At 40.7% G+C, this 26,042-nt stretch overlaps 1 protein-coding gene across 7 annotated transcripts in view; it reads right to left on the minus strand.

The window, feature by feature from the left end:
- Positions 1-26,042, minus strand: part of MCF2L (MCF.2 cell line derived transforming sequence like) — a 161,774-nt gene that overhangs the window by 132,539 nt on the left and 3,193 nt on the right. For 5 of the 7 annotated variants that reach the window (XM_083834916.1, XM_083834915.1, XM_083834913.1 and 2 more), the window contains exon 2: positions 21,127-21,325. In XM_083834916.1, coding sequence (XP_083691042.1) covers positions 21,127-21,304 — 178 coding nt within the window. In that variant the 5' untranslated portion in view covers positions 21,305-21,325. Of the gene's footprint in view, positions 1-6,654; positions 6,709-8,461; positions 8,687-9,387; positions 9,543-21,126; positions 21,326-26,042 lie in introns of those variants that run through there. The other 2 variants (XM_083834909.1, XM_083834901.1) reach the window with 2 other exon arrangements.

The following is a 26,042-nucleotide window of genomic DNA, read 5'->3' on the forward strand; positions in this document are numbered from 1 at the left end:
GTGATATTATGTGCCCTCCAACTGCCTTATTTCCAGACAGAAAATTTCCTGCACTAATTAGTTCCTGTTTGTACAAAAGCAATTCCATACCTCTGGCCGCCTTTGCCACGCTTCTCCATACCCCGATTCTACCGCAACAAAGTGAACAAAACGGGACACGGTACTCAAGAGGCCGTCACAGCATGGATTACACAGTGACATAAAGATTTTGTTGTTCTCCGCTCCCCTCTCAGCGCCTCGCAACGTGCTGTTTGCCTTTCCGACCAACACCGAGTGCCGACTGAGCTGCTGCTGTTTGCAGGGAACTGCCCACAATGAGCCCAGATATCTCGCTGAGGGTAACAGTTAACCCAGGGAATATTGTTCTCTCTTCCCATGTGCATGATTTGTACAATTAAATTTCGCCTACTGTACCGCTCGGTCACTTAGCATCACCAATTGAATTTGCATTCACCAATTGCATTGAATTCTATTTTTAAGAACTTCTTATGTCTGCAAATTTGGTCTTTCTATGCTTTGTTTCCATTCCCAGCTCACTTACGAATACGTTGAATAGCTGAAGCTCCTGCAAAAATCCCTGCTTTACTCCATCTGTAACTCCTCTCCACCCACAGCAAACCGAACACCTAAAGCAACCCCGCTTCTTGCTTTTCAATCAATTACTGATTGATCCACAGGAGGGCTTCTATTTTAACCCGGTGGAGCTCAGTTTCTCTAAGAGCCTGATGGCAGCTTCAGTGAAAGACAGACCATTTAAAGAACACAACCTACAAGAAATTCAAACACATCCAGTTCTCCCTACCACTTTGCACGGGCCCTACCCCACCACTTGCTGCAAAGAGCACATGTAGAGCACACGGATAGTTACGCCTACCCAGCTAACCCCTCTGATACACATCCCATGCTGCTTTCCAGCCGTATCATGCGGTCAGCATCAGGCCAGCAAAGCAGCTGCACCTCATCCTGCACCCAACACGGTGTGCCACGAAACGTGGAAGCGCAGAAGGTGGAAGCACCGAAGCTAGGGGCACCCACATCGCTGCAGTCGTGAGCCACTTACCTACGCCGGACTCTGGCACAGCAGGACGAGCCCCACTGAACGTGGCTGGCATAGCCCAGATCCTCACAGGTCCTGCAAAGAACTTCCACGTAAACCCAAAGCACAAGAGCAATACCGATCCCTCGCCTTAAATAAAAGGGGGGAAAAAGAGGAAACAGGACAGTCGATATGAGGGATCCAAATAGAAAATGCATTTTTAACATTTCAGCCTCTTTTTGGCACCACTTCTTCCTTCATGAAGCAAAGGGATTTTTCCCTTTTATTTTTCTGAATGACTGAGTTCTCTTGGTAATCAGCCCAGTTAGGCTTTATTATGTAAAGCATCTGGGATTTGAAACTGGGATTCATAAGCAGAGATGGCAGCATTCAGTTTTTGGCAACACCTCGCTCTTCCACAAGGACAAAATTGTTCCTAGATTCACAATCTGAAGGAATACAGAGAACTTTGCTTTGTACAAGTCATTGCCCTGCAAATACATGCAGGAAAGAAAAAAAGTGAAAGTTTTCTCTTAAAAACTTGACACTCAAGCATTCACATAAAGCTAGAGTGTGGGCCAGGTTCATGCAGGAACATGGAATAAAGAAGCCTTCAGATGTGCAGGAACATTTAATAGAGGTACTGCACAAAAATTATGCCCTGTTTACTAATGCATGAATTTACTGAATCCCTATGATTCTCAGTGTCAGATCATCCTTTATTTTATTTTCCTTAGAGACGGTAGGTGCCGTACAGAGAAGAACAGAATCACAGAATCATTAAGGTTGGAAAAGCCATCCAGGATCACCTGCTCCAACCATCTCCCTACCACCAATGTCACCCACTAAACCATGTCCCCAGGCACCACATCCAACCTTTCCTTAAACACCCCCAGGGACGGTGACTCCACCACCTCTCTGGGCAACCCGTTCTGTTCCCCATTCAGATGCTCCTTCCCCATTCAGCCCAATATTCCTCCCAGTATTTTCAGTCCCTAAATGTTTTTCTTTCTCCCTTATCAGCTGCAATCTAGCCTCTCCTTAAAAAACATCAAGATTAGTTCGTGAGGCTTAGCTTACACAGTAATTCTTCCATAATTCATTTCCCACATACCCTGTATTTCAGTTTTACATGTGGAGCAGCATTCCTCATACTCCTGTAAAGTTTTATAATTTGCTCTTCTGCATGAATGAACTCAAACCTATTGACAAGATCAAAGGCTTCAATACTTCCTAGTGTAACAGGGTTATGTCCTGTCTTTTTTTTTTTTTTTTCCCTAGCCTCCCTTGCTTTTAGGGAGCAAATGAATGAAATGTCATTTGTACATCTTCTGTGTTTCTATGGTATGTCAAGTTTCCCAGTAGCCACTCCATTTGGTTATGTTCTTCATCCTCCTCTTTTTCCACACTGGATTAAGTTATCAGTGTAGATATAATGGGCTTGAAAGAGTTTATTTAGTGTAACACCCCCCCTCTACCCATGCTTAGCACAGAGCTGGAGCAGCTCTCTATCTCCTCCAACGTGAGGAGCTAAACTACTCCAACATACAAGCAGCTGCACTCCTCTAAAACCAGGCATGGCAATGAACCATGTCGCCTTTTAGTTAGTGTAATGCCAAGAAAGACCCTACCTTTCTACATTTATTGACATGTATTTAGAGACGAGGGATGCGTTTTCTGTAGGAGGTAAGGAAGACCAAAGACAGGAAGCACATAGGTGAATGGGGAAAGAACTTGCTGCATACAGAATGTGGAAAGAAATGAAATATCGTTATGTTGCTTTCCTCCTCAGGACAATTCCATGGGTATGTATAGTTAAAGGAAAGGCCACACAAGGGAAATTGTATTCCAACCCCTAAAAAAACCAATAAAATGAAACGATGGTACTTCAAACATAGACAAAAAAAGTGTAAATAAAGGAACTCTGGTTTAAAAAAGCAAGCAAATATTGGAAGGTACTGAGAGAATTAAATAAGGAATAGAATTAGGATGCAGAGATGCCACAGTCACATTTTATCTCAGAGTTAGTATTTCATATTTACATGCAGAAATGAAATCAATCCAGAAGACACTCTTCTGTCACGCTGGAGGAAATACAGGCTGAGGAGTCATAAAATTAATTTCTACTGAAGAAAATCCTTCCAATATTTGTTTAAAGCTCAAGGATTTTGAGGACTCCTAAAAAGTATTAGACTTAAATCTTCAAATCCTTTTTTTTTTTTTTTTGTGTGTGTGTGTGTGTGTGTTTGTTCAGATTTGGAGTATTAGGAAAAGTTCAAATCTTACTACGTGCCCCAGTTTGTAAAATCACTCTTTCAAAAGAGCTGGCCACGCACATACAAGTTCATTAGCTCTGCCATTCAAGAGGCAGGGCTGATTTAAAACATTCTCAGCAAATGACGGTAATGAGACATGATAGTGATCTGTCACTTATAATTGCTAATTTCACATACAGTCAGTAATCTAAAAGGTATTCAGAAGAAAAAAAGTAGGATATTTCCAGGACCATTCAATTTGATTGCACAGAATAAAACTGAAGAGCTTCCCCCTGAGGAACAGGCTGACAAGTTGTGTCACAGAGAAAGGACAGAGTAGAAAGATGTCAGCTTTAATTCTGAACTTCCTTTATTAATGGGGCCTATCTTAAACTTTTACTGCCTTTACTCCACTTCCACGTCTTTAAAAATGTAGCATTCACTGGAGGTTATAGTCACAGAAAGCTCTTCCCTTTTCAGAATAGCAAAGCACCTAAGACACAAGAAAATCCAGTTTGTGAGTGGTTTGACTGATCTCAGGCACCAGTCCTACCTTCTGTTCTGGCCTGAGTGCCAGTCTCTCTCCTGGACTGCACCCCGAGCACCGCTAAAGGTCTTGGCTTCGTCTTGTTGCAGAACAGGAAAATTGTAATAGTCTCAAAAAGCATTCAGGAACAGGTAAATAATTTCCAACAACCCCAGGGGTTGCAGCTGTAGAGGCCAAGCCCTGCACAAGACTCGCTGATCATTTACCCTCACCCCGGTTCCTTCAATGGTTCCTTTGTGGCTTTTACAACAGAGCTTGTGACCTTGTCTGCGTTCGTCTCCTTAACAAGCTAATGTCACAGCCGATTTTATTGCATGCAGTCTTCAGTAAATAAAATAGCATTACAAGGGGGGTTCAGGCTAGACATTTGGAAAATTTCTTTACTGTGAGAGGGGTCAAACCTCGGAACAGGCTTCCTGGAGAGGTGGTTGATGCCCAATGCCTGTCAGTGTTCAACAGGCATTTGGACAGTGTCCTCAATAACATGCCTTAACTTCTGGTTAGCACTGAATTGGTCGATCACTTGGACTCAGTCTTTGTAGGTCCCTTCGTACTGATCTGTTCTGTTCTTAGTCTGGTCATTGGCGTAGGCAGATGCTTAATGTAGGAAAGAAAGAATGGGTCAGATCTCCTCAGAAGTGGCAAGAGATTCCAGGTAGGAAAAAAAAATGCCTCTAAAGAAAGGCTTTTGCAATTACTACTTTTTCATATCTTGACACGCAAAAAAATCACTATTTCTAGTTCACAATGATTTGTCTTCATACTTAGCATATGAAATAATGAATATTTTCAGGTCCCATATTTTTTTCTATTTGACAGATGTCACAGAAGATGCTACTTCCCAAACCAGGCAAATTAAACTGGTCTTCCCTGGGAGCTGATCTGCACTATACATTGTGAGACAGGAAGACTACTCTTCAATTTATTTCTCTGCTTTCATTACAGTAAAGCTGTCAGAAAGGAAAATGCCTAAGCTTCTTTACATTGTAAGCCACATCCAAACCACACTGTCATGTTTTCTACTTGAAACAAAGATCAAACTTCTGCTTTGATGGGCTCCTGACAGTATTGCTGTTAGTTTTCCTTAAGGACCATGGTTCTGAATAGTTACTGCTTTTGAAAGAGAAATGTTTCAGAGCCAGAGTATGACATCTTCTCTCAGGTAAGCATACATGTGTAAAATTCTGTATTATTTCGATTACATGCTGCTATTGCTTTTTACCCCCACACACCTTAAAGCTATCTCCAATCCATAACAAACATTGTTTTTTCAGTGACAAGCTTAATGCAATGCTCTTTTATTTTCATTTACTTTGTCTTTAAAATGCAGTAAAAATGTGCTTTGACAAAATATTTACTACATGTAAGAGCTTGCATGGGCTACAGTTTCAATCATTTTTAAGCTTTATAAGGTCTGGATAACTGGAAAAAATATCTTTTGAGTTGAGTTGATCATAATTGTAATCAAGAGCTAGCTACATAAATCCACAAAGATTAAGACAGAGGGACTGGCTCTCGGAGGGACTCATATTCAGAGCACAGTACACAATTTCTTGTTCCAGCTTGGCTCCTCCAGCTCATCAGGCATGCTTGCTTCTATGCTGTCAAGTCAGCTGCACAGTTGCCGGTAATTAATAACCTCCATGATGCACCAACTGGTACACGAAAATATTTTAAACACTGGTATTCTTAATAGCTGTTTAATCACACTGTTCTTAGTTGTCTGTTAAGTCATGTCACGTTTTAAGAGACTTAGAGCTTGAAATGAGATTTCCACAAAATTTCAGGTTCTGTGTTCGCAGTATTTCTCAAGTTCTACAAGTTTTCTTTTTGCAAAGTTTTGCTGTCTTTATCAGACCAGTTTCAACACGCTGAAAATGACTTGATCCTTCAGCTTTCAAGCTCACCAACATAGAGCCTCAGCAGAGCATCTGTGCAGTCATGTCATGTACTTCTAATGCAGTTTACCCGCCTGTGTTTACTCATCAGATATAGCTACTACATCACGATTTAGCTGTAATATTTAACAGAGTTTCCTCAAACACTCCTAGCTGAATGCATACTGAGACAGACTCACAGAACTTGGATATCTCAATTCAAAGGGCTTGTCTATATTGGTGGTTTTGATCCGATTCCAGTCAGGTGTTATTTACAATATAAAAAATTTACAACCTCATGAAAAATTCAGAGTCCACAAAAATTTCCAAGGAAGTAAAGGAAAAATACACAAAGGTGTCAGGCAAAAAAGAAAGCATCGCATACTATTTCATTGTACCCAGTCATATATTTGTCATTACAGTGCTTTAGTGTGATTTTTGTCACGGTGTTAGGCCTAGAAGAGATTTCAAGGAAATAAAGAATTATTGTACTGTATTTCCCTTTACAAGACAGCAAATATATGATGGACCAATCTCCAGTCATGTTCCTGTACACTTTGTGGCAATGGATCTCTGAAGGGGAACATTTTGATCCTCTTCACCATTCCCACCCGCATATGCAAGAGGAAGAGCATTTTCAGAGACGAATATTGCCAATAAATCAGTAGAGGCTAGGATTACAAAACGTAATTTAAAAGCTGTGATTGCAACAGGCCGTGTGTAGAGGAGGCTTGAGGATGCCAGATAGGATGCACTGGAAGGCAACACTTGAAACTTGAGCTATGCCACACCAACAGGCACAAAAGGAAAAAAAAAAAAAAAGTCTCTAGTCTCCCTAGAGACTGATCTGCATTAGCATTATTCTAAAAGCCATTACTTCCTTCACGACCTTGACAGACCCTTTAAAGAAACTGAGTAAGGCATTAATGAAATAGTCACCTTGGCATCCGTGGTTATTAGCACAGCTGGACCTGCCATTACTAGAAGCACCTGCTAAAACGGTAAAAATTGACAAGTAACTTTGGTTGGAATGCTCTGCTGGGAAAAAATAAAAGAAATGCATAAAAATAAATAACCTATCAAATAACGCAGTGACGTTATCAAATACATTAGTCAGATATTCTTTAACTATCCAAAACCTCTGCATAACACAATGTTACCAGTAAAAACTGTTATCTCGTTTCATCTTTCTAAATATCCAATTTCTCCTTGCTGCCACGTGCATGTGCGAGTGGGACATCTGGTAGAGTCATTAGCTGCGGTGCGGTAAGGGAGCGCAGACAAAAAGATCTCAAAAAGTAGCAGTAGTTATGATACGGTTCAACTTTTATTTTCCTGCTTTCATGGGATTAGGTAGTGTTGTTCAAGGAACTGCACTATTTGCTTTACAACAGAGTCAATATTTTTATATTAGTTTTTGAGGTTTTTAATTGTGTAGTGACAATAAGGAGGGGAAGCACAGTATGCAGAAAAGAGATCACGGGTAACAGATGACATAATTCTACTCTCCTTCTGTCACTGTCCTTCCTCTCCTCTTGCCATTTGCAAAATAGGGCATTTAAAACTAAGGACTAGTTTCTTATGGAAAAGACAGTGTATCTGCCTGCTCTCCCCACATCCCCAGTCCTCCAATAAGCTAAGTCTGTATACAGAGCACACTGTACTCTGTATTCTACTGCAATATTACTAACCTAGAGCACCCAAACCAAATAGTAATAAAAGAAAATAGTAATAAAAGAAAATCCATGGAAACTTCCCTTCAAGTCCCTTATAGAGAAAGATTTGTTTAAATAGATCCACCTCAGCCAAGACAGGCAACGTTATCTGTGGGGGACAGAAAGCACAGGAAGGTCTCAGAAATGAGGATTGATAAATACTCATGAGTAAAATCCTAAATGCAAAGGACCTAATGACTAAGTTTAGTCCTTATAATTTCACATGGACAGCTACCTCCTTTTAGAGAGAAAAATGAGTTCATGAAACAGTTTAAAGACAATTTGAGAAAGCGATCCCACTATGGAATCACTGCCAGATGTCTCTGTAATATTTGCCAAGCTATAGCCAACATTTTGTCAACATGGGTTAAAATTGCTTTTCTATACAGCACAGCCTTCTCAGTGCTGTAGGATATTTTTTCAATATATATGGGAAACCATTTTACTAACAGAAAGATAGTCACAAGTGTGACTTCTATCTCATGTACTTGCGACCCAGTTACTCACATGAACTATGTTAAAGATACCTGTCAAAAACAATCTAATACTCATTTAGTGCTTGCTTAACATAACGTCTCTTTCATAAAAGACAATAATGCAAATAAAAGTCTTAAATTCTTCCTGATATAAACGCACAAACCACACTGTTGCACAGATTTGGTTTTGGCTTGAACTGTTGAAGCTAATCATAAACACCACTAAAACATCCTAACGCAATATATGAAATCATACCCCTACCACAGCCAGAACAAAAATACTCTTCTGTGAGAACACATATATGTATCCCACATTGAATGTATTAAATAAACTACAAACAAAATCAATGTCCTGCCAAAATCCTATTATGAGGCAAATGTACTAGCAATTACTTTCAGCAGCTCTCTGATCTCCAAAAACAGCTAAGATTGCAATACGCAAAAAATAGCATTGAGCTTAAATTACAAGACTTTAAAAATAAGTGTGCAGAAAAGTAGATGCTGTAAAATATATACATATAAACACTGCCCATGTTTACTTTTGTAAATACCAACCTTTGTTGTTCTGTCCGAAATCCAAAGCATGCAGCACATCTCCTTTGATCACGTGTTTTATGTGAGAACAGCACAAATGACACAGCTTTTGAGAAACAAACGTAGTAAAAACGTCCAAGTGTGCATGTCAAACTCTTCTCAAATGCAGTAAAATTGACAGATTTAGTGCAGTGCACTTAGCTTTTGCAGTGAATCTGTTTCCAAGGAAACCAATAGCTGCAGATGCTTTCCCATGTCATTGCAAAAGAAAATTCAGCAGCGAGATTAGTTGCTTACTCAGAATTTTACTCACACATTTATTCTAATCAATAACAAACTATTCCCCAAACTCTGTCAGAAGACCAGACTGAATGTTTAAAAAAAATAAAAAAAAATTAAAAAAAGCTTTCCCTACACATAATCTTTGTTGCTAAAAACAGCATGCTACCTTTAAACATTTCCCTCTTATCCTCTTTTAGTCTCCCAAAGGGACCAGCCTCCCCTGCTTTGTCTCCCTCAATAAAAGCATGCAAAAAACACCCTGTATCACGGGTTTTCATCCTAAAAAGTGCTCCGATGACTTGGCAATACCCCAGCTTCCAAGGGACAAATGCTGACCTGAAGAGGCTGCAGGAATGCCTATTCTTACTGTAATGGAATAGCTTTGCAAAATTGTACCATGCTATAGAGATATCACGATGACTGACATGATTCAGGCTTCTTATAATGAGTACAAAATATAAATATTTATTAAAACCATAACAGGGATGCAGGCTAGAAAATCACTTTCCAGTACAGGACATTAAACCTGTAATTGTGTTACATGTAATGGTTACTTCTCATTTAAACAGCAAATTCCCAAGCTGGCATATGTAAATGCAAAAACCTATACACACTGCATTTCTTTTTTTTAATTAAACCTCTTTTGTCTGTATGAAGTACCATACCTCCTCTTTCAGTGATTCAACAGCAACATCTACTGGACACCAAGGGGCAAGATTCGATTTACGTAAAGAGATTAAGGGGCTGGGCACAGAAGCAGAAAATATTTACGGCATCTCTCTCTATGTACTTTTGCATCGCAGTCACTGCAGAACGTGAGCTGAAAAGAACAGAAGCTTTAAGTATGCATTCACTCTACGTTCACCCTTCCAAAAAGAAAACAAATCAAACAAAAAGATAGATTAATAAAACAGCAGTGACTTATTGTAATTTGGAGACCAGATATTTTTATTATATATTCTAGGAATATTAGATACACTGGGCTAACAACTATTGACAGGAATTTTGCCAGTAGAAATACTCAAACAATTTCCAAGCTCATGCAGTGAATGTTATTATACTCCTTTTTGCTCTTTCAGTCTGTTTTCCCTCTTTGTTAAACAATTAGCAGATTAAAAAATATCAGCAGTAACTAATAGCCAGCCAGGTCAGACCAAATGAAAGTTCTTCAAAACAGTACAGGGAACAAGACGATCTTATTTGAACCTATAAAAGGCTAAGGACAGGGAACCCAAAGGATTTTGACCTTACGATGCCCAGCATTGGCCTTCCACCATGGCATCCACAGGTCAGAGCCAGGTGTCTAAATTCCCTAAGTGGATCACAAGAAGATTTGAGGCCTTGTGAGAGGGATACGCAACAACCTAAATTTCTAGCAAGCTACATCTAAGTAAGCCAAAGACAATGACCAAGGGCTCAACTTCATCCCTCCTTCTGCCCCACTGCAGAGTCCAGCGTTTCATCTGCCTGTTAACAGGCACACGGCCAGACTAGGATTCACATTCACAGTCCTCGCCTGGCTTCATACAGCTACACAAATCCTTCTCCTTTTCCCATGCAATCAGATGAGAAGAGGATCCCTACTCCAAGCACTGATCATGCTTCACGTCTCAAGCAATTATTTATTAGATGTATAAATACTCCTGGAAGCAGAGAGCACAACCTAGTGCAGCGAAAGCCAACGCAGCATCCCTGCTGGAGCCCTCCCAGTTGGTAAAACAGGAGAATAACCCACCTGCTCCCTCCGGGACCAGGCCTGGCTGCATGCATATGGCCCATTCTGATACCTTCCAGAATCTCATTTACAGCCTTCTTATGTAAATACGTTTCGTAGCAGTGAAAAGGGCAGGCACAGCCAACTTCTGTGAAATTAAATATGCTGGAGCGCACAATATGCTACACCATACTGTTGTTCAGAGCTGGAACTGCGCAAGAGTGTACCAATGGAACAGTAAATTTCTACAAAATACATTACAAAGTGTTCTAAAATGAGAGGTGTTTCTCAAAATAAGCAATAATAGGGAGAAAAAAAACAGTTAAACAACATCCTTAACATGTGCAATGGGGCATTTCTGCAGAATTTTTCCCCACCCCTCTGACTTTAAGCCCTGCTCATGTGGAAAAGGAAACTTTCAGGATTTTTTGTGGGAAGAAAAAACTCTGTGTATACACTGCTAGTGAAGAGTTTTTCGGGCTGCATTAAGAGAGCTGATTCTGCTTCTAGGCCCACTAGCTGTGGTCCACTTAGATTTTTTGGCAAGCCCAAGCAGCACTATAAAGGTCCCTAATACCTTCTCTGCACACACATGATCTCATGTATATATCCACACGCCTTACTGGAAAGAGCAGCTGCTGGGAAGACTGCCTAGCTTTTCAAGGACCCATTCCCCACCTCCCAGAAACCTCAGCAGAAATGATACCGATGTGATTTCTCTGGGAGCTTCACCTTTTGGGCTGCTCTCCTTGGCAGCAGTTAATCCCAGGCATCTTACTTTCTGCTGCTGCTTTCCCAAAAGGAAACTGAGTCAATCCATCATCTTCAGTGTAGCTGTTCGCACCAAGGTGATGGTTGGATAGAAGTCACACACGCAGCAGGGCTCCCCTTGCTCCACACATGTAGTAATTAGCAGAAGTACATTTCCCCAGATAAGCCTTTGCAAAACAGGGCACACCAATTTGACAGCTGTGAGCTTACACTGACCGACTCCAGATGCAAAATCAGTTTTCCTTACTCCCTCCACATATGTTGTTTAGTAACAGTCAATGGAAAATATATTTAACTGTTCAACAATCGGTTTAGATGACGTTTGAAGATTAAAAGCAATAATCTAACCATGTGCAACAAATAATTTTAAAGAATCACAATTTTTCTAATGTATCTTATGATCAACAAACAGGCTTAAGCAGATCTGATAAGCTGAGCTGAGAAAATAAAGCTGTGCATTAAGTAACTTAAATTGCAAGCCCAAATTAAATAAACTCTCTTTAGCCCCTAGCAATTAAAACAAACGCTGTATCTTTTAGCTTTAGGTTTCCCTTTGACAGCTGGCTGTTTAACCAATTTTAGTCAACTCTAAACCAGCATAATTTTCAACAGCCAAGAAACGTGGCCGTAGCAGCATGCAGCTAGGCTGCAGTTTGTACCTGGGAATAATGAACAAAAGGAGCTCCCTGATAGCTGTATATTTTCAACAGTAGGAAGGTTTCTACCTACATTGCTTTTTGGACATAAACACTTGTGGTAGTCGCAACAAAATGCAAAAATAGACTTGAAAAAAACGTATAGTTTATCTCATTACTTTCCAGTATTTCTATTATCAAACCACTCTCCTACGCAGAGACAGTTTGACTTTTTAAACACGCGATGAGTGCGCAGTAAGTACAGCAAATCTGAGTATCTGTTTCATCATCTGTGTGAAATAGCCCCGAGAAATTCCCCAGAGCCAGAGGCAGCAAGTGAACCCAAAATCTAATCTGGGTATTGCCCAGAACAGAGGCAAAGCAATTCATTTCCATAATAAATGGTCCAGCTGGAAGCCAGTTGATCAATCTAACCCACCGCTTTTTACCCTAAGGATGTATTGGTGATTCTGAGAGAAAATAAGGCAGCACAAGAAAACTCATAGCTTGGAGGGTTTCTGCTGCACCTATGTAAGTCCTAGGGTAAACATTCACAACCTCATCTTCATGGCCATAGGAGCGAGGGCCAAACCCAGCACACAGCCTGCTGCTGTGGAAGCAGGGAAAGCACTTTAAACTTGCCACGTGACTGCTCTTCAGTACGCAGGAGGCACATCTCCAAGCATGTCTAAGGTCATGCATTACCCTGTCAGAAGGGTGAGTCAGTTTCTACAACAGAATTTAGTTTTGCTTGGTTTGGATATTGTAATAAAGCAGCTTTATGCAGACATCCACTGCCTACAGATGCAGAAAAATGGGATTTACAGAAAGCCCACGCAGGTTAGATGCATAACCCCTGCTGAATTTCAATTACACTTCTGCTTAGCCACTTTTCCAATTTCTTTGGAGCCACCTGAGGCAACAAAAGCACAAAGGTACTTATGTCAGGGACTAAACAGAATTGACAAAGCTTTCTTACTTTGGTGTCATCAATTATTTAATATTTCTTCTTGCATGGAGAATATCTAAAAAGTGAAGCATGATTTAAATCAAAAGAGAAAGTTTAATTACATACAGAGGTATCACAAAAGCTATTAATTTCAATGAGAAATTAAACATTACTGCTTCATCTTCAGAGTAAATGGCAAGACATCTATAACTATATAACATTAAAATATAGAAATGCAAGAAAGTTGTATTAGTTTTTACTAGTTAAATATTGCTAGAGAATAATTTCATACCTCACTACTCAACATAAAAATGCTTTCACTTGAGAAAACTCCAAATTTAGAAAGTAGAAGGAAGTGCAACAATGCTGCGTACAGTACTTGGAAAAACTCCTAAAATCCTTCCCAGCTCTGGGAAATTCAAAGAAAAAATAAAGATGCTTTCATGCCTTCACTATGGCTGCAGATGGTACAACAGGTTCCTGAAGATTATCTTAGTGGCCTGGCCAAAAAAGAAAAAAAAAAAAAAGAAAAAAAAAGGAGAGAAAATGACTTGCAGTTAATAAGGGCTCAGAGTAATTTCAGGCAACACTGTTTACCACCAATTTCATTGTTACTTAAAAAGCTGCATTCTTTCTCTGTTAATTTATGGAATATCCATACAGGCAAGAAAGCAAACAGCATTTGGAGTGTTGGGATCGATGGTTTCAGGCTCTTTGGGAGAAATAGGCAGAGAAGGAGGAGATGGGGTAGCCCTGGATGTTAGGGATTGCTTTGACTGCATGGAGCTGGGCAAAGGTGATGAAAGGGTCGAGTGTCTCTAGGTAAGTCAGGGGAAGGGACAGTAACGCAGACTTTACGTTGGGATCCTCTTACAGGCCACCCAACCAGGATGAAGAGGTAGGTAAAATATTCTATAAGCAATTAGAAGTTGCATGACCGCTAGCCCTTGTTCTCATGGGGGACTTCAACTTCCCCGATGTCTGCTGGAAATACAACACAGCAGAGAGCACACAGTCTGAGATTCCTGGAGCGTGTGGAGGATAACTTCCTGACACAGTTGGTGACAGAGCCAACTAGGGAAGGTGCCCTACTTGACCTGTTGTTTGCAAATGAGGAAGGACTTGTGGGCGATGTGATGGTTGGAGGCCAGGCAGGATTCATTCACGGGTACTGTAGTCGCTGGCAGAAGTGCAGGCCAAGCCGCTTTTAATAGTTTATCAGCAGATCCGGCTAACCAGGGAGAGCCCAGTTGACTGAAGGTTTCAGCCTGGAGAAGAGAAGACTCCGGGGAGACCTTACAGCGGCCTTCCTGTACCTAACAGGGGCCTACAGGAAAGCTGGGGAGGGACTTTGTCAGGTGGTGTAGTGACAGGACAATGGCTAATGGCTTTAAACTAAAAGAGGGTAGATTTAGATTAAACATTAGGAAGAAATTGTTCACCAAGAGGGTAGTGAGGCACTGGCACAGGCTGCCCAGAGAAGCTGTGGCTGCCCCATCCCTGGAGGTGTTCAAGGCCAGGCTGGATGGGGCTTTGGGCAGCCTGGTCTGGTGGGAGGTGTCCCTGCCCATGGCAGGGGGTTGGAACTGGGTGGGCTTTAAGGTCCCTTCCAACCCAAACCCTTCTGTGATTTCATGAATGTGATTCCAATCTACAAGAAGGGCAGGAAGGAGGATCCAGAGAATTACAGGCCTGTCAGTCTGACCTTGACTAACTTGCTGTCCTTCTATGATGAGATGACCCACTCAGTAAATAAAGGAAAGGTTATAGATGTTGTCTACCTGGATTTTAGTAAAGCATTTGACACTGTTTCCCACAGCATTCTCCTGGAAAAACTGGCTGCTCGTGGCTTGGACAGGTGCACTGTTTGCTGGGTGAAGAACTGGCTGGATGGCTGGGCTCAAACTGCCACAGTGAACGGCGTTCAGTCTGGCTGGCATCCATTCACAAGAGGTATTTAAGAGAAGTGTGGATGTGGCACCAAGGGATATGGTTTAGTGATAGGACTCACAAAGTCAGGTTAATGGTTGGACTTTATGATATTAAAGGTCTTTTCCAACCTAGATGATTCCATGATTCTGCAATGCCATGGAAATTCATCATGTGTGGCATTGAATTATATACGTATATAGGCACACATACATACACACTCTTTCTCTCAAAGTTATTGCTGACATTACAGAAATACCTCCCTGTAGCTCATTTTTCAGCTGGCAATGCCTTTTCACACTAATAGAGTTTTTCTGCACTAACTTCTTGAGCTGAGTGCTGCTAGCTGAACAAGAATTTATTTTAATATATTCCATATTTGCTGTAATTCCCAGGAAAGAAGGAATTACAGTAAGATGCTTAATATTAATTTCATTTAAGAGGCTAGTTAACCTGCACTGCTCAAGACTTAGATGAAAATCCTGACTAGACTCCTGCCGATTTTAATCAAGCTGGCATTTCATTGCTCTATTACTTGTAGCAGAAACACAAAACAGATGAAGTTTACCATGCAAATGTTCTCCTTTTCATGTTCTTAGACAGGTTATTCCAATTAGCTTTGAACACATCTAATTCTGAGGAGTTAAACTATGAATTTGTCAAATTCCTTCAATAGAAATTCAGTTTTAGTGAAAAGCAGGACTTTTAGCTAATAAACATATACAAACATTTGCTCAGACACGTGTGCTGAATCTGACAGCAGTCCCAGAGTGGTTGGGAAAGGAACGGACCTGTAAAGAGATCTGCTTATAAAACTGAGTTCTGTTGTAAGAAAATAGCCTTGAAAACTAAGAAATATGAACTGTGCACACATAATATATATCTTAATTGGGCGTGCACCTCATATCAAATTACTAGTGCCAAATAGAAAGCTCAACACGGATATACTTGAAAGATCCCAAAGGAAAATCCAGCCAGTCCTTTAGTGCCAACCCACTGCCATCAGGCAGGCAAAGAGAAGTGTAGCGCCAAACACCCTTCTCTGCCAACAGTTAGAGTAATCCCAGTTTTACATTCACCAAAAATAAAAAAGATTCCGAGTTCCCCCTTGAGCATTACATCAGATACCACCAGTGATAGCGATAGCTCCCAGCTCTGTACCGGACCATGTATCCCTAAGTGGCTTGTATATTACAGCTTAGGGACTCCTCATCGGTTTATTTTTAAAGGCAAGTAAGGTCACGGGCTATTTAGCATCTGCGTGGACAGCTTCAGAAGTTTTTAACACCATCTTTGTTCCACAGAAGACGTACCAATGTTAATCAGATTACACCACGATGTTGTCACTCATGGTAAAAGCAGTCTTTTTGGAGCCGCATATGGAATTCTAAAACAGGAATCTCTGAACGCCTCACAAATTTTGTCTTGACAAATTGTTTTAGTTTATGAAAAAAAAAAATCCCACCAACAATACTTGGTATGATATTTATAGCCTCATTATCTACATATACTGGTTAGCTGTATTACTCTAGCTTGTAAGTAATCTGCTGAGAAAGCTTTCTGTTAAGGAGTTACTTGAGGTATGGTGTAATGTGTACAGCCTTGCAAATTAAAATTCCAATACAATTTCAAGTATGATACAACATCTTGGGCAATGTAAAACAATTCCAAGAATAAAGGATTTTTGCCAATATATTGTATAAATATATGCATATATTGTATTTTCTCCTCAGAAACACAATGATTTAATCCTGTCACTCTTTTAGCTACCATCAGAATCATCTTCTATCTCTTATATTTTAGTTAAGACTTTTAAAAGGTTGTATTTGTAGACATTAAGGAATAGAATGGACTTGATTGAAACAGCATTAGCTATTGTTTTTCTGAATAGAGTCACTTAACCTGTAACAGTGCCATTAAAATAATGAATGCCTACAGTGCTACAGCGTTTCTCTCATACATTACTACCAAAATATTTTATTTATGCAGTTGTGGCTAGCAGCAGTGGGGGAATTAAGGATTTCAGGGTATAACTGGAGTTGCCAGGATGTACAAGTGTTTAAGAGACTGTTTGTTTTGCCTTTTTTTATCCCCCTCCCCTTCTGACACGGGTGATAAGCTATCAGTGGTCTTACTAATGTAACTTGAACAAACTATTCCAGACAGTGATGATCTAACAAGTATATAATTCAAAGATGACCATTTCAGTAATGCCATTCAGTAGGACCGTAAAGGTGTTTATATATGCAAAACAATGCAATTTAAGACTCTGAGATGATACCAAGCATGTTTCTTTCCAAGAGCATGTGAATGTAACAGAGGAGCATTTTGAGTGCCTGTGAATGCAACACCTGATTATTTGTTTTGCAGCACAATTACAATTGTTAGAATTGGCATATCACATATTCACCTATCTTTTCAGCCGCGTTTTAATTTCTCATAAAAATCCTAATAATCATTTTAAATGGCAAAAAATACATCCCTTTTATAATTTAAAATGTTTAGAAAATATTTTTTACTTACTGAGTATGTCTTCTCAGATAAGTTTGGATCAAAGAAACTTCAGATTTCAGGATCAGCAATCACCTGTGTACCTGATTCTTCAAAACCTGGGCAGTCATGATAATCCCCGTTTTTGTAAAATCTTTGTTTGTAGCACCCTCGTTTCTGTTTGTTACAACAACAGCAGTTATTGTTCCTAAGACATTACACTAGAAAAATTTTTGTAACACAAATACTGTAAGGTTCCCCCTGCTTTACAATTGCTTTAGCATCATGGCAGGAGGTTAAAAAAAAGTGTGAAAAAAATCACACTCCAAATAAATCTGAACTGAAGAAAAAGCAAACAAGCAAGCAAGCAAACAAAAAGGGTGACAATTGTTTCAAGGAGAACATCTTCAGAGGAGAATAGCCCCAAGCAAAAAAATGTTGATATGTTAACACGCCTCCAAGCACAACATTCCTGAAGTCCAATCCTTACCAGGTAGAACAACAGAACAGGCACAGAGAAGTGATAGATGTATCGGATATATATATATATATTTATTTTTTAATGATTCATGATTGTCTTCCACAACTGCATCCTTTCTCCATGCTCTTTCTATTTTCAGGCCCCTTCCAAAGAGAAGAATGAGAATGATGTCTTACACAAATTGCAATGAGGCAATAGCACACACAACTCAGTTGGACACTGTCATTCAGATTGGGTACCAGGGAAAGGTTCTGCACCCAGAGGGTGGTCGGGCACTGGGACAGGCTCCCCAGGGCAGTGGTCACAGCACCGAGCCTGACGAAGTTCAAGGAGTGTTTGGACAATGCTCTCAGACATTGGGTCTGATTTTTGGGGTGGTCCTGTGTGGAGCCAGGAGCTGGACTCGATGATCCTTGTGGATCCCTTCCAACTCAGGATATTCTAGGATTCTGTGCTTCCATCTCGGTTATGCTCTGCTTCAAGCTGCGTTTTGCATGTTCCCTCAGCTATTGTTTTCAAGCTAGGCTTTTAAGCATTACAAGATGCAAAATGTTCTCCAGCAAAAATGTGTAAACTCCCAGACACAAGGAAGACCTGATCTTAATTATAACTTCTAGAAAACCATTGCAGTAAAAATATTGCTATTAATATAGTATCAATAGCATAGCAGATGAGTTTCTAGGGAGGGGGAGGGAACAGAGGCATTAAAACTTCAGCAGCAGTAACATATGGTTTAACTAAGAAGAGCAGCAAGATGCTCTCCATCCTGCAGTATTATTAGGCTGCATGGGAGACTAAGACCCATCACATTTGCTTACAGAAGCCAAAAATAGAGAAGTGAAAAGACTCCAGTAACATTGCTACAGCAGTATTTTTTTTTCTCCAGCAGCATTTCTCTCTCCTCTTCTTCCCACCAGACTGTGGTGCTTGGCTTCACAGAGCAAGGCACTACGGCTTTCTTTACCAATCACAAAAATAGCAGCTTCTTTTCCTGAGAGAAGTATCTGAACAAGTATCAGAACTAAAGCAAAACAACCACCCATCAAGTTTAACTACCCAACATGCAAATTGCCCACTATATTTATCATGTTATGCCACTGTAGTTCTTTTCAGAGCAGATTCTTTCTAGCAGTCCCTCGATGAATTCAGAAAATATTAACATGCAGATTGTATTAATAAAGAACCATGATTTCTTACAAGTCAAAACTCAACAAAATGGCCATAAACACAATGATTCATTCAATCCCTGATACTAGCAACAATATCAGTTATGACACACGAAGAGCTTTCAGACTGAACTTAAAATTCAACAACTTTACCAGAAAATTATCTGCAACGAAGTTTCTCATGCCTAGTTCTAGGAAAGCTCCTTTCCTGGTCTACACCATTCTCTTCTACAAATTGAAAGAAAACAAATGTACATATTTCGAAAACTATGCCCCACCTTTTCCAGGCATAAAGAATAGTATCAAGTGCATTACAGTTTTGATCAATGGCCTCCAATTCAGTTGTCAAGTCAGGCATGGATGTAAACGTCAATGAAAAATCTACATTTCTGCTACACCTTGGACCAGGAAACTTAGTCCAGGACCTCTTTAACTAAAAGAGGCTTTTACATGGACTCCAGTGGCAGAAAGCCAGCAACCATAGCTAAAAGCTGAAATAAGCATAGCCTAGTATGTGCAGGTTATTACAGGTAGTCCCATGTCTACGTAAGTACGAAAACCCGCTCAGTTCCTGGTCTGCTTTCACTGCATTCACTCTGATCTGTGCAGTTTATGAGCTTCCTTTGTAGATCAACCACTCAACCTTTGTTTTGCTGTTACATCAACAGAGAATACACACGTACCTTAGTCTAAACCTAACACAGCTCTACCACAAATTTCTAGAGAGGAAGACTAGCAATTTTCCATTTTAATCCTTTAGATGACAAGACAGAACTACATTTCTTCTAACTTCATACTCCAGGCCTGCCTTCCCAGGCCTTGTTTGTTTGTTCTTCCATCACAGAAGTGTTGCACACGAAAAAAAATTCTCAAAATCTCCTAGCCTAGCTCAAAGCACTGAGAGGAGTACACCCAGGCCACTAATAGCAGCAGTTTGTTTCACTGGAGATTTCATTAATAATATGCTAGAGACTTATACAAGCTCTTAAACAGTCTAAACCTTCTCTGCAGAAATCAAATGGGCATTTCCCTATCCTTATTCTATTAGATATGGACAAGAAGAAAGTGAAACCACGTAAGTGTTCACCTTCTTCCTTAATTCACAAAGATATCCAAGATCTCCACCATAAAAGTCAGAGTATGCATTCTCTCTCCATTCCACTTTTCTCTTTTAGTCTAGATACGCATGATTTCCACAGAAGTAGTATTTCATCAATCTCTGACCATCCTGACATCTTTCTCTGGAATTTCTGCAAGAGTTTTTTTGCATCTTTCTTTGTTGACCTCAAAAGAAGTGTTGCATCCTGGTTGAGACCTCACTAACACATGAATAAAACATTTACTCTAATAACTGCTTCCTTCTAAGCCACAGCAGAATATGAATTGTTTTCTTCTGTACTAGCACCAGCATCATCAGCTCATCGAGGCTGAAAGAACCACTTTTTTGCTTTTATTACAAAGGAGTCATATCCTGCCTTGTAATTGTATAATAAATGCAAAACTGCATTTTAGTGGATTTCACCTTTCCGGTTTTGGATCATCTTTCTAGCTAAAGAGGTTTGCACGAATATCTGCAGGTATTTTTTGATCTCCTAGGAGGGTTGTTTTTTTTTTTTTAATTTAATAAAACCAAAGGAATATGTATTAATAAAGATCAATTGCTATCAGATGTAAAAGGTTTATCAAATTACAGCATTATATTCCACCTACATTTGTACCAAGGCAAAGGCCACTTCATTCAGATATGAAAGTAACAATCTTCTTCATAGGTAAATACAACATAGTACTGGAAAAAATTAATTCTTAATCCTTGTCACTATATACTAGCACTCACTATATTTTTCTCCTGCTTACAGATCAAAGCAATAAAAACAGTATGATAAAGTGCAGAGGTTTGTGTTCTTGCTTCTCTGAGCAGTTTCTCTAGAGCAGGATTTTAAAACAGGAGGGAAGGTAGGTCAGGTTTCTGTGGGATGACTATTTTTTGCTAATCAATTACTTTATGCAATTATTTTAATTCCTTATGACAAGGATCAGTACTCCTGAGTAAAAATCTTCACTCTTCACTGGATGCTACTAAACATTTATTTTTGTGCTGACATCGCCCTCCTCTGAGTGAATATTTGGCTATTGCTTTATTTTATCCCCGCCCCATTCTCATCTCAAGCGATGCTACACCATTGCTAAAATTCTCAAAGCCATCGGTCCCCTCCTTAGTACAGTTTGGCAGCCAGCAGGACAGTTTTCAAGTACAACATATTTTTCTCACCTGCTGTGCTTTCTGGCACCTCCTGCTTGTCTCGCACAAGCTGCATGATGTCTGACACCACAACCTGATGGTTCGTATCTTCTTCTTTCTCCTCATTAGACTGATTGCCCGTCGCAAAACAGTTGCAGCTTCCAGTTTCTTTGCACGGGACCAACCTCCAATACCAGTAGTCAGACATGAAAAGGCTGTGAGTTGATTTCTGTAATTTGAAAACAAACAGAAAATCATTTGCGGCAAGAAGTGACAAAAAAAACCCAAAACCCTACCTACTTAAAAGGAAATCCTCAAACATTTGACAGTCATGTACAGATTACTGGTACGTTTGATTTTATTTGAAGAAAACAAGAAATAGGAGGTTTATAATAACCATATGTGGTGTCACATTAGTAAATAATAGCTATTCATGATGTGTATCCAAATAAAAACCTCAAGAGACCCCCGTAATAGGTCTGTGAGCAAATCAGACACACAAAAAAACAATATACAAAAATCAAATTATGTGTAATCTTAGTATCAACCGTATAAAGGCAAAAAATATAAATATCCTTCTGTATTTTCAGCAGAACAAGTCAGTATTTGTCTTTAAAACACCCTCTGAAACCCAATTTAACTAGGTGAAAGAACACGAGCTGTCAAAAAGCAAAACAACACAGGGATTATAAACGATGTAACGCTTCCCACAGTACGGGGAACTGAAGTTACTGTTAGAAATGTTAATAAACACATTAACTGAAGGAAGCCTTGACACTGGAAGCGTGGCAGGAAGGAGCGATAGCGCAGACCGGTTTGGTTTGGCTTCTGACCGAGCGCCCGAGGCCTTGGATGCTGCCCCTCCTGAGCAGGAGCGAGTGGCAGCAGCGCCCCAAGCCTGGCCGGAGCCCATCACCAGCCTGATTTGTGCCCGCAGGTAAGGGAGGAGCTGCGCCGAAACACCTGCAGGTTGCTAAATTTGCATACACAAATGCCAGGGAACCTCCGTGTTTTTCCTCTTTTACACAAAGGAAAATCTCCCCTTCCTGAAGTTGCAGATAAATCGACAGCGACTGCCTCAGCTTGCCAAACGCTTACGACTGCTGATCTGTGTTCGGGAGTTCTGCAAAGTGCTGGCAAAATGTGATTTCTTCGGGAAATTACACCTCATCCACGCTGGTGGATTCCCCTCTCCACCAGAGGGTACACTGAAAAAAAAGGCCCCAAACCACTGAGCCGCAACAAACTTTTCCGAGCATACCTAGAAAACACCAAGCCCACGTGGGGGAGATGTACATCTCTCCAGGTAAATGTAATGCTTTCTGGGTGCATGATCTCCACTTGTTCCAAAACCTGGTGTTTCTAGGATAGCTCTGTTTCTAACTGCTCTAGTACAAGCATCCCTCTGGACCACAGATACTAACCAGGATACATGCAGAGATTCTCTACATTGCATTTAAAGCTGACAACTTTATAGTCCTGAAGAAAGTCAACTCCATCAAAAGGCAGCTTGATATAAGAGTTCTGCTGTCTGTTTAAAAATAAACAAAAAGAACCAATCTCACATCATTTAGCAACTTTTACCAGGAATTGCCCAAGGACTGTAGCATCTCTGTCTCTCATTACATTTCTTCAACAGGACAGAGGATTTCCTGTTAAATCACTGTGCTTTAAATATTAGTGCAAGGTGCATCATCTTCTTACCAGTTCAAAGACAGCCATTTCCTTTTACTTCTACCCAGTGGCACAGCAGCTACAATTTTCCCTTTTCCCGTTTCCAGACTTCTGAGGCTTTGCAACATTTGTCAGGGGTCTGGTAATGCAGTTAAAAGCAAATTGCTTGAGTTCTTCTGCAGCTGCCTTGCCTTACGCGCCCCGCACACGCATCCTTGTTTTCACACAGGCAGCAGCAAACTGTTTGGTTTTGGTACAGCTGCACTAAAGCACACACTGCTTGTAAATAACAGTATTTACTTTTACGCTGCATCTACTTCTGCAAGCGTATGATGTGCTATATGCAACTGGGAAAAAGTGTGCACACATGTAATGAAGCAGCACGCACACCGGAGTTTTAAAGAAAGAAATACTTCACAGCACTTCAACAGATTTTTATTTCAGTTCTGCGGGATTTCTTTCAATTACCCATGAGACATGAAATAGATTTCTCTTCCTAAAGCCACTTAGCAAAGGTTGAAGTTTTCTGGTCCTGAACTTCTTTTTTTCCCCCCTAGAAAGCGAGAATCTGCTCTGAAAGAGAAAAAAATCTCAAAGTTGCAGTGGATTTTCCCCCCACTCTTATGAAAGGGGAACCAAAAATGCATGTGGATCTATGCTTGAGTGATCAGCAAATTACGAATAAAATTCTCATTTATTGCCTTTCGTTAAGGAATGGGAACGCCCGAAGATCATCAGAAATAATTATATTGAAACACGCAGCAAGAGACACACATTTCTGACCTTAATTCTCATTTAATTAGGTTTCCTGACCCACTCATTTTCTTGATTTTAAGAGCAGTAACGTGAACTTTTTCAGCCAACAGCTCAGGACCACGCGCCAAAAAGCTGGGAAATGTATGAGAGGGCATAATCACTATAATCACTGCATATGTTTTCCATACTTTTTTGGGAAAAAAAAAAAAAGGAAAAAAAATAAATAAAAGCACACGCAGCAATACCCGGGGCCTGGCAGAGTCCATCTGGTGGACACGGTGGTTTCCTCCTGCTGTACAAAAAAGGCAGAGCTCTGGTACAGCTCTGGCACGTGCCGTAGGCTGGGAAGGACGCCGTCTCCAGGACCACGGCGGGCGTGCTGGGCACCGTGAACCCTGTGTAAAAAGCTCTGTGCTACCCCCGTGATGGGGCCAGCTTCTGAGTGACCGCTGGGTAGGGCTCGCCACCCTCCCACTCACTTATCCCTCTGCCCCCACACACTTCACCGAATTTGTTTCCCATCCAAAATCCCCGTTGAATTCAACGACACCACCACAAAGGCAGCAGTTAATAATTACCTTCAGGTGTAGCCCGGCTACATAGGGCACCCAGCTGCCTCACAGGCTCGCATCCATCGTCTGCAGCCACGTCACCGGGACAGTTAAATCTGCCTCACACACCTCTGCGCAACAAACCAGGCTGCGCCGGGCTCTTCCCAGTGCCCCTGCTGGTCCCAGTCCAGTCTCTCTTACTAGATTGCTGCTGCTGCTGCTATTTGGTGGGATTTCTTTACCTATTTCAGTGGGTATTTAGGCAGGGCAGTATTTCCAGGCAGGTATATCATGGACATATAAACATATTTCTCTTCGAAGACCGTATCTCTGATATTTTCAGATTATCCTGTGAATTACCTCACGCCAGGTTTAATCCCTGCCGTGTTTTACCACACCTTCATCATTGCTTTGTTTAAGTCCCTAGGGAAAAAAATATACAGGCAAAACTGGTCCTATTTTAGCACCTACTGAGATTTCACACCCTGGTTTTCCATAAACACAATGACACTTCGTTCCAACACCCTTAAAATGTTTAATATGTTATCTGACCTGAACAAGCTGCCTTAAACACGGTCCGTGCAACCATATCGACAGAGGGGGAAGCCCCGCTGAAGGAACGGGGAGCCTATTGGTACGCCTTGCGGGTCTCTGCCCCAAAACTGCACTGAAGAGGACGCCAGCGTCTGCATGGGTCTAAGTCAGGTTTCTTTATTTCAGAATGGATTCAAATACAATGAACGGTATTTAAACCTACACAATACTGTTCTGATGAGAATACTATTTTAAGTTGATGTATTTGGGATGCAGCAGTCCCTACAGTTTCTGTGCTTTGCGGTACCGGCCGGTTGCTCTTCCCTTTGCACCATACACGGGGAAACCGCAAAACACATGAGGTACATTTAGATTACAGCCTAGATGCCTCCCACCTAAATTCAGACATTAAACTGAGATGCCCATGTTAAGATCCCACTTGACTCATGGCCCTTCAAAATTCCCCAGATTTCATTAATGGGATTTTATTAATGCCTTTTAAACTACTCAAGTTCTGCCTGTGCAGATACTGTATTCCTACTCATGCCCTTCCCAAGTCCTTCCGCATTTTGCTCAGAAAGAGGAGGAAAAGAGCAATAGCATCAAAACCGCAGCCATTCTCCTCTCTATCTCCAGGGCCTGCAGAATACCCTTACATGTTTTTAAAAGAAAATCAATTTAAAGATTAATTTATTTTTCATTTGGAGCTTTACTGTGATCAACATTTAAATTGGGTGCTAAGAAGTCCTTCAAGATAAACGTTCTCATTTTTTATTTAAAAGGCTTCCACGAAGCATTAGAAATCATCAGTGGACTTATGTAGGAAACGCCAGTTTCAAAGAAACTGCAAGACTATTTAGCAAGCACTAAACTGAGGCCTCTTCAAAGGAAGAAGAAAATCAAACACATTTAATAAGAGAAATGCTCTCTTATTAATTCAATTTTTCATCTTACAGGCAACCATTTCTCTTTTGAGGAACACTCACAAGTTTAACTGGAAGTCCCTCAGCTGTCTTTCTTCCTCCTCTTGGGGCAGCCACACAAGAACATTTTATCGTTTGTTAGTTAACCCAGAATCGTGTATCGGATTTTAAGAGATCTAACAAAAGGAAGGAGCAGATAAACACACATCACATCATCCCTACAGCACCCTGCAGGTACGTGACAGAGTAATACCATAAACTGTCAAATTTTGCTTCCATTTCCAGAGCTACAGGCTCCAGTAGGCACTGTGCTGGTCCCAGACCCTCACAGCAGAGCGTGAGGGCAAGGGAAGAGCTTCTTGCAAGTGCGACATGAAACGCGGACAAAGCTGGAACTTCCTCCCCACCAGCTGCAAGCGTCCTCACGTGAACCATATCTCAAGTCCCTCAGAAGTCTGGACGTGATACAAGAGGCATTTCCACTTCTGTCCATCACAGGAAAAAACAA

This window comes from Anser anser, assembly GCF_964211835.1.
Source record: "Anser anser genome assembly, chromosome: 1".
In the NCBI taxonomy this organism is placed as follows: Eukaryota; Metazoa; Chordata; class Aves; order Anseriformes; family Anatidae; genus Anser; species Anser anser.